Genomic DNA, 17,989 nt, shown 5'->3' on the forward strand with positions numbered 1-17,989 from the left:
CATCGCTAGGGGTGTCAGTGATTGCTCCCAATTTGCAGTCATCAGCAAACTTTGTCAGCCACAGTCCTTTAGTTTTAGCATGTACTTTGGAGAAGTAGATTCTGAACAGTAGGGATCTCAGAACTGATCCCTGTGGAACACCACTGGTTATGGGTCTGATGGAGGAGGTGGTGTCCCCTATTTTGACTGTATGAATTCTGTTAGTGAGTCAGTTTGCAACCCACCATACAGTATATGGGTTGATACCCAAATGGGTGAGTTTATTAATGATGCTTGAGTGGGGGATTGTGTCAAAGGCCTTGGCTAAGTCTAGGTAGGCCGCATGCACAGATTTACCTTCGTCCAGGGCTTTGGTTACTGTCTCAAAGAAGTCCACTAAGTTTAACAGGCATGATCTCCCCTTGACAAAGCGAAACTCGATGGGTTCAAGCATTTGGAGATTTCTTATGTCTTTGGTAATAAGGTCCATGATGGTTCGTTACTTGGGATATAGCAGTTCAGCATAATCTCACCCTGCAGGTTTCTTGCATTACATCAGTGCAAAACTTTGTGGCAGACAAGCTGAGCAGGATCAGGAAAGATCCTCATGAATGGAAACTAAACCTCAAGAGTCTTCCAGAATTGGATCCAGCCATGAAGAACACCTTATACATATCTGTAACTAAAGAAATTCTGCTGCAGGATTCCTTGTAACCAGGCCTGGAAAACAGAAACCTTTGAGATGGAATGTTCCTGTATGCATTTTCACTCTTTCCACTGATATCCAGGGTAATTCTGAAGATTCAGAAGGACTTTTCAAAGATCGTTGCGGTGACTTCCTTCTAGCCTAAACAGCTGTAGTTCTTCCTTCATTTGGAAATGGCCATGGACATTTACCACAAGCTTCCTCACATAGTGAACCTACTCTCACAAACAGCTGCAGCTAACTACCTGGATGATAAATTTTTAAAGCCTTAGGAGGGAAAGAAACCTGCTACTGTGGAGTCACATACTGGTAAATGGGAAAGTTTTGTAGTTTCTGACAGACTTAGAACCAGGACCCTTTTAAGGCAAATATGCTTTTGGTTCCAGAATATTTGAGAGTCATTATCCTTGAGCCTTTCTTACTCCTGTGTTAAGGTTTACCATTCGGCTGTTCAGCATGTCTGCCTATGGATCCCCCCTTTCAGTGCAGTGTCATGTTAAGTATTTTTTAAAAGGGTTTTGGGGAAAAATACACACACAGACCTGCACATACAAGGAAGTAACTTTCCACTATGAATGCCTCGTCCCAAAGGTCAGCGTTTTTATAATTGCACCTATACCGCTCAGCTTCCTTGCTCAAGAACTCAGCAAACTGTACAGTGATGGGGTTGCAAGGAATAAATCAATGACATTTTTAAAATATTACTCTAGCTAAAAAGTTATTAGAACCATGGCTTGTGTATCGACATGTGTTTTCAAAACAATAAGCATGAAGTTCTAATGTCTGGAGTTAGTGATTTATTGGAAAATATGTTGTGCTGCACTCATTGGCATTTACTTCGACTGTGTGGCTTACATCAACCCAGAAACAGCAGCGGTGCAGTATCACTATTTTAAATTTTTTTTTTACTGAACATCAAATTCAGCATATTTGGACCACAGTGGCTGAACATTTAATAAGGTAAGAGTACATAGCAACTGATATGGAAGTATTTCAACTTCTCATTGATCCATAATTTGCACTTGATCTTTAAACCTGCTCTTGAAGCTTCATTGAGGTACTTAACTTGGAAGACAGTATTGCTCATTGCTCTGAGTTATGCAAGAGTATCTAAGAGTTGCAAGTTCTTTTTGTGGGTCAACCTCACCTCATTTTTCACAGATGTTTCTGCCTGTATGCCCATAGAGTCCTCTTCTTTACCTTAAGGGAAGCAGTTTCTGAAAGGGTTATTATATAGTCAAATATATGTTGACAGCTACTTGGAATCTTAACTTTGCACTAGAAAAACTTGCACTTTTTCCTTTTGAACTAGCTCTCATGGCTGACTTTTAAAATTCATAATGTGAAAAACTGTGTTGCTCAGTGGTCTGACCTCATCTAGAAGAGTATCAGTTCCAAGGGATTAAGGTGTTTCAGCCCTCTTTCACCTTTCATAAGGATAAGGTATCCTTGAGAACTAGTCCTACTTTCATGCCACAGGTGGTTTCAGGGTTCACTTTGAATCAATCTGTTCATCTCCCTGTATTTTTTCCTGAACTAAAAAGTAAGGGGGAGGAAGTTATGCATTTTCTGGATGTTCAAAGGCAACTTGTATGCTGCATTGAAAAGACAAAGGACTTTGGAAGTTCAAGATAATTAATTACTTATGAAAGTAAAAAGAAAAGACCGTATCAAAGTGGATTCTTTCTAAATTGTTGTACCATACTATTCTGTTTTTGTTATTCTCAACATAGCAAGTTGCTTCCAGGCAAAGTCACAGCCTGTTCTATCAGGGCTTTGACTACTTTTGTAGCTATTTGGAAAGGTGGGGTCACTAGAAATATTCTAGAGGCAGCAATTTGGTCTTCTGTGCATACTTTTACAAAACAACAAAATTGATTCTTTCTCCTGGACTACTCAGGATTTGCTAGGTTTCCTGCCCCTAGCCCTCCTTCCTGTTCCCTATCCGTCTAAGCTTTAATATTCATCCCATGTAACTTCAGTAATCCATTTCAAACATCTACCATTAAGGTAAGTTTACTTATTCAACTGTATTTTCCCACTTTTCAAGTCCCTGTGCAGTATTAGAACACATAATGAAAATAATGTCTTGAACAAGCACACTTCTGCTCTGCAACATTTAAAAAAATTGTGTTCACTGTGATGGCCAAAGTCAAAAGGCGACCGGACTTCATGTAGCATTAATACATTTTGCTGTGGTTACACTATTAGTTGTTGAATCTATTTAACTTAATGTCAGTATTAGTATGGATAGTAATTCTGAATTAAGTCTTCTTATATTGTTTACTGAGACAATATCTTCTTTTTTTATTGTTTGGTTTATAATAAATGCTTTTTTGTGGATTTTCATAGTGTGTTCTGTTTTTACTTACAATAGTTGTCTGCCTATCATTTTTTTGCATGTGCCTCTCTTGTTGCAGATGTAGTAGTTAAAAACCACATCAGTAGTTAATTTTATTTCCTTTTCTGAACACGACTGTTGCACTAAATGTTTGAATTGTATAATCTGTTTTATAGCTGCTGATCCCTTTGCGTCTTTCTTTGGAAATGAACCATTTGGGAGTGATTTTGCAGACTTCAGCTCATTAGCAAAGGTATTCGAATACTTATTTGTTTGTTTTAAGAAAGACAATTGCAGTTTTATAGTACCTAATTTGTGTGCAAAAAAATTAATTCTCTGGATGGGTGCTGCTGAATTTTATCCTAAAGCAGTTTGTACCTTGTCAGTGTTTTTATTTAACATTTGTTTACAAGGAAAGTCCAACTGGGACAGAGACCATTTTCAGCTGAGGCCTGGGAAGAAATGCTCCAGACACATGTCTTTGGAATTTTTTTTTTCTTTACTGTGTTGTGGCTAAAAGTAGAAGGTGCTAAGCAGAATAAGCTGTGCACAATGGATGTTCTTCATGTTTCACTGTTGCAGTCATCACATTTTGGTTATCCCTGCCAGGGTAGCCCTCATCTTGCCCGAATACCTGAGACTTAGTATTTCTGCATCGGTTGCTGTCGTTTGAGGACTGATGTCCGATCATCAGTTGTATAAAGTAAGGCAGCCAATGCCATTATTTCAGTTTTTCTTGCCGTGGAGCCCGAAGCAGAAGCAGTTCGCACGAGTGCCGGTTGGCCACTACCAGAGTTTTTGTCTACTGAATTAAAGTTGAAGTCTTCTAAAGCTAAGTACCCCGTTGGGGATCCTTTTTTCTTGCACTAACCTATGTCAGAAAAAGTTAATAATTGTCTCGCCTGTGGAAAACAAATACCACACTGAGACTTCCACTCTTACTGCATCACTTGTTTAGGCCCATACCACAACGTCTCTCTTTGTTGCTTCTGTGCTTTGTTCAAAGCCAGAACTATCTGTCTTTGGGTCCTTATTATAGCCAGATATTTGTGCTTACAGTCCTCTAATTCCGATATGGCTTCGGTAAGCTGTCCGACAGCAGATCTTCTGTTAAAAACATAAAGATAAAGACAGAGACAGACAGCACATGTCCAAACCTACCGATGACGCTTCTGTTAAGCTAGTTGTCAGTAATCCCATCCTCAGTTAGGTGCTTTTGCAGCCCCTGATGCCTGCTTCTGTTGATTCGCAGGCTGCTACCGAGACCCTTTCGGAGTCCGGTATGCCGCAAAACTCTTCTTTGACTAAGGATCCTATGGTTGTCACAACCTTGGATGGGTCCGGAGCCACTGAGCAGGAGGAAGTCTTTCTGAGGAAGTCCTTCGCACTACCAAATCTTGACACAAACCGACATCTTCTTTCGTGACTACTGTTTTTTCTAAAACTACCAAGCTTCTTAGGCCTAGGGTACGAACCACACCCAAGAAACCGACAACCCACTCTCAGGCGCCTGCTATCTTGCCTCACTCTCAAATGCTTAAAATGGCAGAAGACCTTATCATGCTGATCAGGGGAAGCCAACTACCCCCTCCAAAAGGAAAAGAGATCTGTCCCCTGTAGTTTTGTCTGAGCAAGAGTCAGATGAATCTGATGCATTTGAATATGCAGGCATGCAACCCCTCTCCACTTATGAGGATTCTGATGCAGAGGATTCCATTTCTTCAGCCTCTCCCCCAGAGGATTTTTCCTTTGGGGAAACCCTGCATACCTTAAGGGAGCATTTCTGATGGGAGAGTCAGGACTTCCCTCAGTCTAAAAAGAGACTCAGAAAATTCCTAGATCTTCCGCAACACAGACCTTTGACTATCCCCCCAGTCCTGGATGTTGTGGAGGATGTTTTCCTCAAATCCAGCTTGACTCCTGACGTCTTCCTCCTGCTCCCAGAAAACCAGACAGGTACTATTGAGTCCCTGACTCACACAAATATCTTTTTAAAAATCCTACAGCTGACCCTGATATCATTTTTCAAGGTCCAAAAGGAATTAAGGCAACCTCTACTAAGAATCCCACCCCCTCAGACAGGGATTTCTGAGCATTGGACAGATGGAGTAAGAAAGTATACACCTCAGCTAGTCTTGCTATCAGGTCACTAAAAACTTTCAGTTCCATATGCTGAAATTTCAGCAGCATACCTTGGAACTCCTTAAACAAAAAATGTCTTCCTTTCCAGCTTGGGCAGAATCTAAAGAGTTACAAGAGTTAATGCATTCTGCAAGTTAAGTAACTAAACACACCTTGCACTGTGGTTTTGACGCCCTAGAAGCTACTTGCAGGGCAGCAGTCACTGGATCTGTCATTAGAAGGCATGCATGGCTTAATGAACAGCCCCTGCCAGATCATGTCAAATCTAAATTGTTGGATGCCCCCTTGCACAAAGATAACTTATTTGGCACTAAGGCAGACGAGGTCTTAAAAAAGATGGAAGAAAAAGCAAAATCTATGCAAACAGTTAAGGATTTCTTGCAGGTCCAGCCCCCTAAGTTCAGCAGGCATTGTCCCTCCAAACACTGGTACTTTCCTGCTCCCAGTAAACCGGCCCAGCCTAGGCCCCGTGGAAGTGGACCCCCACCCAGAGAGCAGCCCTGGAAATGCAGAGATCTAAGCAGTGGACTATCTCCACTTGAATACCAGGGAGTTCTAAGCCACCCCCTTATGGTAAAAACCCACAATGACTCATATCCTCCACCCCCTCCGTCTGCCCACCTTCACTTTACCCGTAGAAGGAAAACTCTCCTTTCACTCAAGCACCTGGGCCACCATTATCAAGGACAACTGGGTTCTGAACATTGTGTCTCAGGAATACAGATTTTCCTTCCAACCCCGAAAGGTTTCCCAGATCTATCACCAAATCATTGGGCAGTGGCGCAAAAGCTCTCTATGAGGGCAGTAGAACACGTTTCTGCAGAACAGATAGGCCAAGGTTTCTACTCCAGACTTTTTCTGGTGGCCAGAAAAGAGGGCACCTGGTGCCCCATCCTCGATCTATCCATTCTAAACACCTTCCTGGTCATCCCTAAATTCAAAATCCTCACTCTCCAGCAGCTGCTACCCATGCTCATCAAGGACGCTTAGCTAACCACCCTAGATCTAAAAGAGGCCTACCTCCACATTCCTGTCAGGGAATCATGCAGGAAATATCTCCGCTTCAGGGCAGGATCTCAACACTTTCAGTTCTCTGCACTTCCCTTTGGCTTATCTACTACTCCCAGAGTTTTCACAAAATGTCTGGCTCTGGCCATTGCCTTTGGCAGACAAAGAAATATTCAGATTTACCCCTTACTTAGAAGACTGCCTTATTCAGGCAGACTGCCAGGAGAAGCTGCTCAAGCACCTGGCCTTTGTAATGACCCTACTAACCTCCCTAGGGTACACAATCAATGAAAAGAAATCCAAACAGGTGCCCACCCAAAGGATAATCTTCATATGAGCAAGTCTGGACTCAGCTTCCCAGATGGCATACCTTACTCCAGAGAAACAAATTTTCCTGACAGCCTACTTCTCTCAACTAGCCACCAGACCCCAGCTAACTCCAAGGAAGATCCTGCAAGCTCTGGGGATCATGGCATCTTGCATACTACTCATTCCATATGCCAGACTGCATATGAGGAAACTTCAGTGGTACCTAAAGAGCCTTTGGTGCCAACACTCTCAAGACCCGGAAACTCCTCTACCTTGCCTCCTTGCCTCAGAAAATATTTTCTTTGGTGGACAACAGCATGCTCCCACTACAAGGGAATGCCTTTATCCCCCCCCCCCCCCCGCTGCCCAGACCCTCTCCACAGATGCATCAGATTATGCTTGGGGTGCACACCTGGAAGGCAGGTGCATACAGGGCCAGTGGAGCCCACAGCAAATCCCTCTGCACATGATCCAAAAAGAGATGATGGCTGTGCAGCATGCCTTGATAGCTTTCAAGCCCCTTCTCTCTCCAGGGGCTCTCCTGATCAAAACAGATAACACCACTGTGATGTGGTACATCAGCAAGCAGGGAGGGACTCACTCCTACCCTCTATGCAGGCTGGCCATTGACACTTTGGCACACAGCCTCTGCCATGCAACAACACCTGTTAGCACAATTCCTACAAGGCTCTCTAAACTCTCTGGCAGACCAATTAAGCAGAAACCTTCTGGACCCACATGAGTGGCAACTCAAAAAAAGTACCTTCACCCTAATAACTCAGAAATGGGGAACCCCCAATGTCGACCTCTTTGCCTCCCATACCAACCATCAGCTCAGGAAATTCTGCACCAGAGAACATCATTGCATGGCTTGGAAAGTGGATGTCCTGTCCTTCCCCTGGGTCAATCTATTGGTCTATGCCTTTCCTTCCCTACCTCTCATCCCCAGGGTACTACTCAAAATAAGGGAGGAAAAACCAAGGACCATTCTTATAGCTCCAGACTGGCCCAAGCAGCACTGGTACCCCTTGCTGCACAGCCTGTCCTCGCTACCCCCCATGGCATCTTCCTCAGATTCCAAACCTTCCGATCCAGAGAGAAGGGGAGTTCATGCATCCACAATTGCAGACACTCAATTTTGGCAGCTTGGCTTATTCCCTAACCCCAAACCTATCTGCCAACCTCAGTAAACATGTTCTGGATGTTCTCCTCGGACTCTCCAAAACTACCAGAAACACATACGCTGACTCACAGAATGTGTTGAAAGAGTTCACGAATCACGTAGTCACCACAAAAAGATTTATTAAGGAACATCCAAAACTCCATGCAACAAACCAAGATTGAGCGCGCTTTCGTCTGTTAGACTTCCTCAGAATCACATGATTGTAAAAACAGACTGCTATTATATAGTACCTCCATAATGCATTAATTGGTACTTAATACAATAAATAGTTAATAGCTGCATCAATTGACATAATATGTCTATTCATAAAAAGCTCACGCTTAAAAGTTACGCTAAAAACTGCCAAAATATACTATAGAACTCTTCTTTAGAAAAACTCTTTTTTGTATATGTAAAAAAGACTCTCTTTATAAAAAATGCATTTTACATGCTATTACACCAACTATGGATATACCTATACATAAATAAATATGTGTAAGTATATGTATGAATATAATAAACGTGTATAAAACACAACATGTGTATATAAAATATAGAACTTGTGTATTACATCCATTCCTATCCTATATCTATTGATTCCTAAGAAATTCTAAATAAATAAGACCCTAAGCATAAGCATATCTAAATTTCCAATAATTTTAAAATACATATATAAAATGGCATTAATATAAATCAAAAGAAACATGTAAAAAATGTATAAATAAATTAATAAATAGATATATGCAAAGATATATATTAATAATATATAATATATACAATACTTGTATAGGAGTACAAAAAGATGTAAATCAATATATGTATGGAATATGTAATAAAACTCATTTCACACATTATTTCGTTTAGGATTATTTGCTAACAATTTCAATGCCGGTTTTATAGAGAGATGGTCATTCAACCCCATATGGCCACAAGCATCTAACCTAAGTTGCCATATGAGTTCCCTATACTCCAATAGGGTTTCCCAGTCACCCCCCTTATCATTTTTCTTCACATCCTCTAATACCCAAAATTTTATATTAGCTTTTTCACATACCAGGGTGTGTCTGAATAAAGCGTTATTTTCATTCTTTTTATTTATATCCCTCATATGTTCGTAGATCCGCTGCCTAAGATGTCTTTCTGTCTTTCCAACATAATATTTCCCACATGCCACACAATATGCCAGGTAGACCACACCCTTGGTATAACAAGTATGGTAACCAAAACTTTTCAACCTAGTACCAATACCCCTCAAAAATAACTCCTTTTCACCTACAATAAATGGACATTGACCGCATCTACCACATTTATGTGTACCAACTTTTGATTGTGTTCCACCCTTCTCATATAAAATCTTTTTCCTTTCAAATAACTTTTTAAAGTTGGAATTTTTCCGATAACAAAATTTTAAGGGTTGTTGAAATATGTAAGATTTGTCATTCATTCTAGAAAAAATCTTCCAAAGCTCATATAACCCCTCCTGTATCCAACTAATCCATTTATAGTATGTAAGGGTTAAACGTAAAGTATTATCAACTTTGGGTGTATTGGTCTCTCTGTTCCTTTGGTTAATTCTTGTATTGGTTGCGTTTGTAGGGCATCTTAACAGCGGCAAATATTGAGATTTACGTTTCTTTAACACTTCCTTCCTCACCCCTTTGATCAATCCTGGGGGGTAACCCCTTTCCTGAACATATGAATTGGAAAAACAGTCCTTCCTAAAAATCCTGGACTTATATTTCTTTTCCTTTTTGTTTTTAGTAATAGTTACGTCAAGGTAATTTACGTAGTCCAAATTATATTGATAGGTAAATTCAAGAAACGTGGTTGTAGTATGTAGATATTGTATGAATTCGTCTATCTGTTCTGATGTACCCTTCCACAAAATAAAGAAAACAAACAAAAAATCATCATGGTATGGGATACTATTAAACTTCACCAAAAAATCCCAGGAATCAATGAGAATATGTTGGTAATTTCGGTGAAATTCTTTCAATTTTGAAATTGTTTGTTACAGTGGATGTAAAGGATCTGTTCTCAGTTATACCCCATGACATAGGGTTGGGATGGTTTGAACAGATGTTGATTAGTTTCAATTTTCTGAATAACACAGAATTCAGACTGGTCCTAGAAAATATGGAACTGGTTTTGAAAAATAATTTCATTTATTTTCAGGGTGATATTTATCACCAAATTGATGGGGTGGCAATGGGTTCTGCATGTGCCCCCATCTATGCCAATATTGTGATGCTTTTTTGGGAATTGGAATTTGTGTTTAAATCAACCTTTTATGAAAAGATAGAGAAATATTTCCGATTTTTGGATGACATCTTTATTTTGTGGAAGGGTACATCAGAACAGATAGACGAATTCATACAATATCTACATACTACAACCACGTTTCTTGAATTTACCTATCAATATAATTTGGACTACGTAAATTACCTTGACGTAACTATTACTAAAAACAAAAAGGAAAAGAAATATAAGTCCAGGATTTTTAGGAAGGACTGTTTTTCCAATTCATATGTACATTATGAAAGTGACCACCCCCAACATTTGAAAAGAAACATAATCAAAGGACAAATGATTAGGGTGTCGAGAATGACCAGTGAAGAGTTGGAATGCAGAGATGAAATGGGATTTATACAAAATCTGTTTCAGGAAAGGGGTTACCCCCCAGGATTGATCAAAGGGGTGAGGAAGGAAGTGTTAAAGAAACGTAAATCTCAATATTTGCCGCTGTTAAGATGCCCTACAAACGCAACCAATACAAGAATTAACCAAAGGAACAGAGAGACCAATACACCCAAAGTTGATAATACTTTACGTTTAACCCTTACATACTATAAAGGGATTAGTTGGATACAGGAGGGGTTATATGAGGTTTGGAAGATTTTTTCTAGAATGAATGACAAATCTTACATATTTCAACAACCCTTAAAATTTTGTTATCGGAAAAATTCCAACTTTAAAAAGTTATTTGAAAGGAAAAAGATTTTATATGAGAAGGGTGGAACACAATCAAAAGTTGGTACACATAAATGTGGTAGATGCGGTCAATGTCCATTTATTGTAGGTGAAAAGAAGTTATTTTTGAGGGGTATTGGTACTAGGTTGAAAAGTTTTGGTTACCATACTTGTTATACCAAGGGTGTGGTCTCATATAACCCCTCCTGTATCCAACTAATCCCTTTATAGTATGTAAGGGTTAAACGTAAAGTATTATCAACTTTGGGTGTATTGGTCTCTCTGGCATATTGTGTGGCATGTGGGAAATATTATGTTGGAAAGACAGAAAGACATCTTAAGCAGCGGATCTACGAACATATGAGGGATATAAATAAAAAGAATGAAAATAACGCTTTATTCAGACACACCCTGGTATGTGAAAAAGCTAATATAAAATTTTGGGTATTAGAGGATGTGAAGAAAAATGATAAGGGGGGTGACTGGGAAACCCTATTGGAGTATAGGGAACTCATATGGCAACTTAGGTTAGATGCTTGTGGCCATATGGGGTTGAATGACCATCTCTCTATAAAACCGGCATTGAAATTGTTAGCAAATAATCCTAAACGAAATAATGTGTGAAATGAGTTTTATTACATATTCCATACATATATTGATTTACATCTTTTTGTACTCCTATACAAGTATTGTATATATTATATATTATTAATATATATCTTTGCATATATCTATTTATTAATTTATTTATACATTTTTTACATGTTTCTTTTGATTTATATTAATGCCATTTTATATATGTATTTTAAAATGATTGGAAATTTAGATATGCTTATGCTTAGGGTCTTATTTATTTAGAATTTCTTAGGAATCAATAGATATAGGATAGGAATGGATGTAATACACAAGTTCTGTATTTTATATACACATGTTGTGTTTTATACACGTTTATTATATTCATACATATACTTACACATATTTATTTATGTATAGGTATATCCATAGTTGGTGTAATAGCATGTAAAATGCATTTTTTATAAAGAGAGTCTTTTTTACATATACAAAAAAGAGTTTTTCTAAAGAAGAGTTCTATAGTATATTTTGGCTGTTTTTAGCGTCATTTTTAAGCGTGAGCTTTTTATGAATAGACATATTATGTCAATTGATGCAGCTATTAACTATTTATTGTATTAAGTACCAATTAATGCATTATGGAGGTACTATATAATAGCAGTCTGTTTTTACAATCATGTGATTCTGAGGAAGTCTAACAGACGAAAGCGCGCTCAATCTTGGTTTGTTGCATGGAGTTTTGGATGTTCCTTAATAAATCTTTTTGTGGTGACTATGTGATTCGTGAACTCTTTCAACACATTCTGTGAGTCAGCGTATGTGTTTTTGGTAGTTTTGGAGAGTCCGAGGAGGATACCCTTTATTGTACAGCTAGCGGGCTTGGATTTACTACTATCTGTTGTCTTGTGGAGTGGAGGTGATGTTCTGGATGTTATCCGTGAGGCCAGAAGTCCTAGCACCAGAAAGTCTTACGTTAATAAATGGAAAAGGTTCTGCACCTGGATCCAGGCTAAGGGAGCCAATACGGCACAGCCCTCCCTCCCTCCCTGTCATCCTGGATTACTTGCTACACAGTGGCCTCTCTTTCTCCTTTATAAAAATTCATGCCTCTGCTATTTCTGCTCATTTTCCCACTGAGCAACCCCTTTTCTCACACCCTTTGATCAAACAGTTCCTAAGAGAGGCTAGCAACTTGAGGCCACCCAGAAGGGCACCAACACCAGCTTTGGGCTTTTAACTTTGTATTGGAAAAGCTCACCCTGCCCCCTTTTGAACCAGCTTTTTCTGTAGAGCTAAAATTTCTCTCCTAGAAGACAGCATTCCTTCTGGCCATCACTTCAGCCAGAAGATTCTCTGAGCTGCAAGTACTCATGGCTGTGGAACCCTTCATCATCATTCATGCAGACAGGGTATCCCTCAGAACTAACCCATCCTTCATGCCCAAGGTGGAGTCCAGTATGGCTCTCAACCAATCCATTCCTTTGCCCACCTTTTTTCCTAATCCCCAGAACACGGGGGAAAGGATTCTTCACTCTCTAAATGTGCAGAGACCGCTCAGATACTATCTAGAAAGGACTAAATCCTTTAGAAAGTCTGATCAATTGCTGGTTAGCTTTGCTACAGGGGCAGAAGGCAAAGCCATCTCCAAACAAACCATTTCCAAATGGATAGCATACTACATCCATTTCTGCTACAAACAGCATTAAAAGTATCCCCCCAAGGGGGTCAAGACACACTCCACCAGAGCAGGCTCCACCTCTGCGGCTTTCCTCAAAGGAGTCTCCACCGGGGACATCCTGGAGGCTGCCACCTGGACATCTGTTCACACTTTTACCAAGTATTACCACCTGTCTCTCTTTTCCAAATCCAGGAAAGGGTTGACCTCTGCAGTCTTGCAGGGCATCCTAGCCAGCCCCTAGTTTCATTGACTGCATCCACCCTTTTCCTTAGCTTTGGGAATCAACCCAAATGTGATGACTGCAACAGTGAAACATGAAGAACATAGTACAGTTGTGTACACTTACCATAAATGTAGATGTTCGAGTGTATTCACTGTTGCAGTCCTGGTCCCCCCCGCCCTCCATCCCCCTTTCTTCTCTTTCTCCTTTTATTACCATTCTAACGTGTTGCTCTCCTTTCCTTTCAAGGGACATATTGTTATTTGTTTTCCACTGGTGGTGTTTCTTCCACCAGACTCTGGCCTCCTACTTGGGGGCTCCTGACAGGTTAAGGCAAGAAAAACTGATGTAATGGTGTCTGTTGCCTTACTTTGCACTACTGACGACCTGACGTCAGTCCTCAAGTGACAGCAACCGACGCAGAAATACTAATTCTCTGGTGTTCGGGCCGGCCGAGGGCTACCCTGGTGGGGATAACCCAAATGTGATGACTGCAACAGTGAATACACTCGAACATCTACATGTATGGTAAGTGTACACAACTGTACTTTCTTTGTTTTGGTTTCAGGCCAGATCCCACTTACCTGTGAGGAGTAGATGTAATCTAGATATATGCCTTGGGATTTGTAAAATCAAACCATTTTATTTCTTTCTTAGTTACATATGAAAAAAATGAACATTCTGTGCTTTAACACTAAATCCGTGTTGTCTTCTTCCCTCTCAACACCTGATGAGTACAGAATACAGTGGAATGATCACATCACTAAGACTGGACACCTACACTTACACTAGTGGATACGTGGTGATGGACAGTTTATCTTCATTGGTTCCCATTTTTGTTTACTGGCCTAACCCTTCCTCCTGGATGGGAGGACATATGACCCATGTCATAGCCATAGCTACCACACCTTCCCATGTGCACTTGCCTGGTGAACGCTACTGCCAGTCAGTGGATTGGTGTGCCACATGCCTGTCCCCAGGCCACATGCCTGCCGCTTTCCATTGAAGGACTACTACAACTTGAAAACAGCTTAGCCTCCTCCCCCTTAGGATGGATATGTTCTCTCTCCCTGCTAGCTCTGTGAAATCCCCAAACCTCTGATTGAGTTCTGATCACTTGGGCTGTAGTTAGGGCTTTATCCCTTAATGCCAAAGTAAGTGGTAAGAGTTGTGTTGGTGGTTAGAGTTAACATTTTGGCATGATTTTCTCCCAACACCAACAAAAGAAGACACTTTGACAGTTTTGCCTTTCTTCCTAAGTTAATGAGGTCTGACGGGTCATCCTCGCAAATGCCAGTATATTCCCTTGAGTCTGCTTTGTGTCTTGTACCAAGCAAATGACTGGAGTTAAGGCCTTTGCCTCTGGTGAGACTACTAACACCACCATATACCTAACTGATAAGCCATTACTGCTGCTTCCTAGATGTTTAGTTTTGATAATTTTTTCAGTGATCCAAGCAGCTGTTCAATATTTGGTCTTAACTGTCTCAGGATCTGTAGTAAGTGTTAAAGTGCCACCACATACTGGCATCAGTGCACATTGCCTTTGCTGTGTAGTTGACTGTGCACTTAGGATCATAGGAAGTTACTAGGCTATTGGCGCTAAGGCCCTTATAAGCCTAGGCAAGAGTTTAGCGCATGCATAGACAAATCAGCACCCTATGCCCCTGTCCAGCAGTGACACGGGTGGAATCCCAGGGATGTATTTTCTATTTCCCATCAAGTTATCCAGATTGTGCTTAAAAAGGGGTAAAGAGGTACCCTGCTTGACGTGGAGAGTTATGACTTTATGGCATTGATCCATCTTGTACCAGTTAAGATAACGTAGTTCCAGTGCGCATCAGAGCTAGTGCTAGCTGGTGCAATGACAGTGCAGATAGTGCTCATATCCTCCACTTTACTGTCCAAGCAGCAAACCTTGCTAATCCTGATGCTGAATCAGACTCTGAGCTTTTTTGGCAGCAAATACAATTACAATGGGTTATACCCTTTATGCAGGCTTCCCAGCAAAGTACCTTGCAGCCATTTAATAATTCTGCAGCAAATAAAAGGCCCTTCTCTTCAGCTAATTCAGAAGCAACACAAAGAGGCTATGTAAAGGCTTTTCCAAAACCATGAACTTGAGTCCTTAACGGAATCTCCTACTTACCAACCTGGATGAAGAAGAGGGCTTGGCTTCCCTGTTTCACCTCCACATGACCCCATATTTGGAGAGTTACTCCATTTAATGTAGGAGAAAATGGTGGCTCATGGACTGTTTCTTCATCCTAGAGAGTGCTGAAAGAAGCCTATTGATTTACCTCCTACATAGTCTTCGCCTGCTGGGCATCTTGAAGAATGCCACCAAGGTAGCTTGGGAGAATCTCAGTGTAGTAGCAATTGATCTGAAAAGTTATTAAAATGTTCTTCCTGGCTTGGGATTGATCATCCTGTTCAGTGACCCCAGCAAACCTGACCTTATTGTCTGTGCAGGAGCCCTGAATAGGATATGGCCCCCAAGCCTCAGCACTCCACCATCTATTCACCAGAGAAGGAGTTAAGAAAAACACATCTCTGCATTTTTACTTTGAGTGAGGACTCCTTGGCCCACATGATGCATTTTCCACATGAACCTGATAGCGCCAAGCCTCTGAAATGGAAATTTGTTACTTTCTAATTCATCCAGCTGTAATGTTCAGTATAAAAACTGTCAAAGATTTTGGATGCAAACACATTATTTATTAAAACAGTATCATTATACAAAATATCTCAATATAGAGAGATTTAACCATATAAACAGTCATGACGTTTATACCTTTCTAACAGAAAAAAACACTGAGCTCCTGCAAGGTTAAAGGCCGTCACAACTGTGACGACTTCCATTTGCAAACATTCTCAAGGCTGGAAAGAATAAACATTGCAATATATGTGGAAAGGGGACAATTTGACAAATTTTATATGTTCCTTATCTGGACATGTTTTATGTGTTTACTTTAAACAGGCATATTTCAGAGCATGTTTCTTGCAAAGAACAGGATACATAAATTTGATAATGTGTACATAGAAGAAAATACTTACCATTTATTTGTCAAAAGAATTACATGAGAGGCACTGAAGCGGCTTAAACCAGAATCTTCAGAAATGCAGGCTATCCACTACAGCTCCATGAGACAGGGGGTTAGCAGATGGACCAGCGAAAGAAAATATTAAAACTCAAGCTGCAACAGCCTTGACCTTGAACCATATGGACTGTATAATTTAGAATGCAGTTGTGGTGTCAGCCAAAGACATGGCTTCAGGCATTGCTATGCACCAGAATGTCTGACTGTGGCTGACTGATCTTGCGAGCACCTGAAAATTATGGAAGAGCAAAGGAAACCTCCGTAAGCTGTAAAAGTGAAATTCTAGCCTCTCCAACAGGCATTTATAAAAATGCACAAGAGTCAATACTAGATGTAGTCTCAGTTGAGGTGATGGTACAGTCACCAAGGAGAGCAGGAAGGGCTCCTTCAGTGACAGTAATAACTCTCACAAAAGCTGTGAAAACTGCCAAACATTAGGGGACTTCAGGTAAGAAGGGCCAGCATAAATTCTGAAGCCCTTTCCAACTGCTGCCTCCTGGAAGTAAGTGGTCAGGGAAAGGGTGTCCCTCCACGTAACTGAGTGCTTCCACATTTCCTGAGCTATTTGGGTAATGCATATGCTATCCAGAGGTTACAGAATTCTCTTCTTAGCTTTCCCTCATCACCATGTCCTTGCCAGCTGTCCCACTCCATCACAGGGCACAGGCAGGGCAGGAGGTCAGTGCTGTCCTAAGCGAAAGAGACATCCATGAGGTCTCGTCATCCCTGAAAGGCCATGATTACTACTCATAGTTCTTCCCTTCAGACAAGACAAGGACTTCAGGCCCATTCTGCATCTCCTAGATATTTTGGAGGTATGCAGTTAAGGCTCATATACATAACACAGGCAGAAAACTATAAATGAAAGTAGAAAGGAGAGAAGATGAAGCAGGTGAAAACTAAAGAATTAAGGAGAGAGTTGGATTTTGAATGCAGATCCTTAAGGAGGATAACAGCCATATAGAATATCATATTCGTAAACTAGCAGAAAGTATTCTGAGAACTTAGTCAACACAGTAATGAAAAAAAGAGTTTTTGCTGATAGGAATGATTGTAATTAGGGGTACAGAGAATAAGCAAGAGGATGCTGGAATTTATTGGAGAAACCTGGCAAAGTAACTAAGGTGCTGGGAACAAATAACTAGAGAGGGAAAGGTAATAGAATGTGAAGAGGCCAAAAATACATTTGGACTGCCTTTCTCTATCAGGGATTAATGTCAGAGTTTAGGCAAAGAGAAAGGTATAGGGGAATCCTAAGTGAAAGACTGGCTGTGGTAGAGTTGTTAGCTGAATCTAGAACAGAAGCTGCTGTTTAAAAAAGGGACGATTAGCAGGGCATATAAAATAATGCATGATAATAGGAGTCATTCAGAGGGGGTAAGAAAAGATTGGGAAGAGAGATTGGATAAGCAGTTCATAATGAAATAATGGGAGGACAGATGTATGACCCCCAAATATGCAACAGAGTCTAGAAGATTTAACATTTATGCTTGAAAATGTTTGCAGTAGGCATTTTTATACCCCAAGCAGACTCCAAATATTTTTTCCTCAAATAGATGGCAATTGCTGGAGGTGTGATGGGGAAAGAGTTGAGTGGAAACATATGATCTGACCTTGTCAATTTTCATTCTGACCTCAACTCTTGGGTTCACTCGGTTGTTGACTTTAGCTCGTGGCCACCAAAAAACTCTCACTCCTCCTTTATCCATAATGCACCAACCCCTAACATACCTCAGATCTCATTTGCCACTTTTGCAAATAGAAGTGGTCATATTGACTGACATTGCTGTATATGATAGT

At 40.5% G+C, this 17,989-nt stretch overlaps 1 protein-coding gene across 2 annotated transcripts in view; it reads left to right on the plus strand.

The window, feature by feature from the left end:
* EPS15 (epidermal growth factor receptor pathway substrate 15) overlaps window positions 1-17,989 on the plus strand; it is a 2,462,763-nt gene that overhangs the window by 2,115,664 nt on the left and 329,110 nt on the right. For both annotated transcript variants that reach the window (XM_044086083.1, XM_044086082.1), the window contains exon 22: window positions 3,203-3,279. In XM_044086083.1, coding sequence (XP_043942018.1) covers window positions 3,203-3,279 — 77 coding nt within the window. The remainder of the gene's footprint in view (window positions 1-3,202; window positions 3,280-17,989) is intronic.

The sequence above is a fragment of the Protopterus annectens genome, chromosome 10.part0 (genome assembly GCF_019279795.1).
Source record: "Protopterus annectens isolate FY-2018-M chromosome 10.part0, PAN1.0, whole genome shotgun sequence".
NCBI classification, from domain to species: Eukaryota; Metazoa; Chordata; order Ceratodontiformes; family Protopteridae; genus Protopterus; species Protopterus annectens.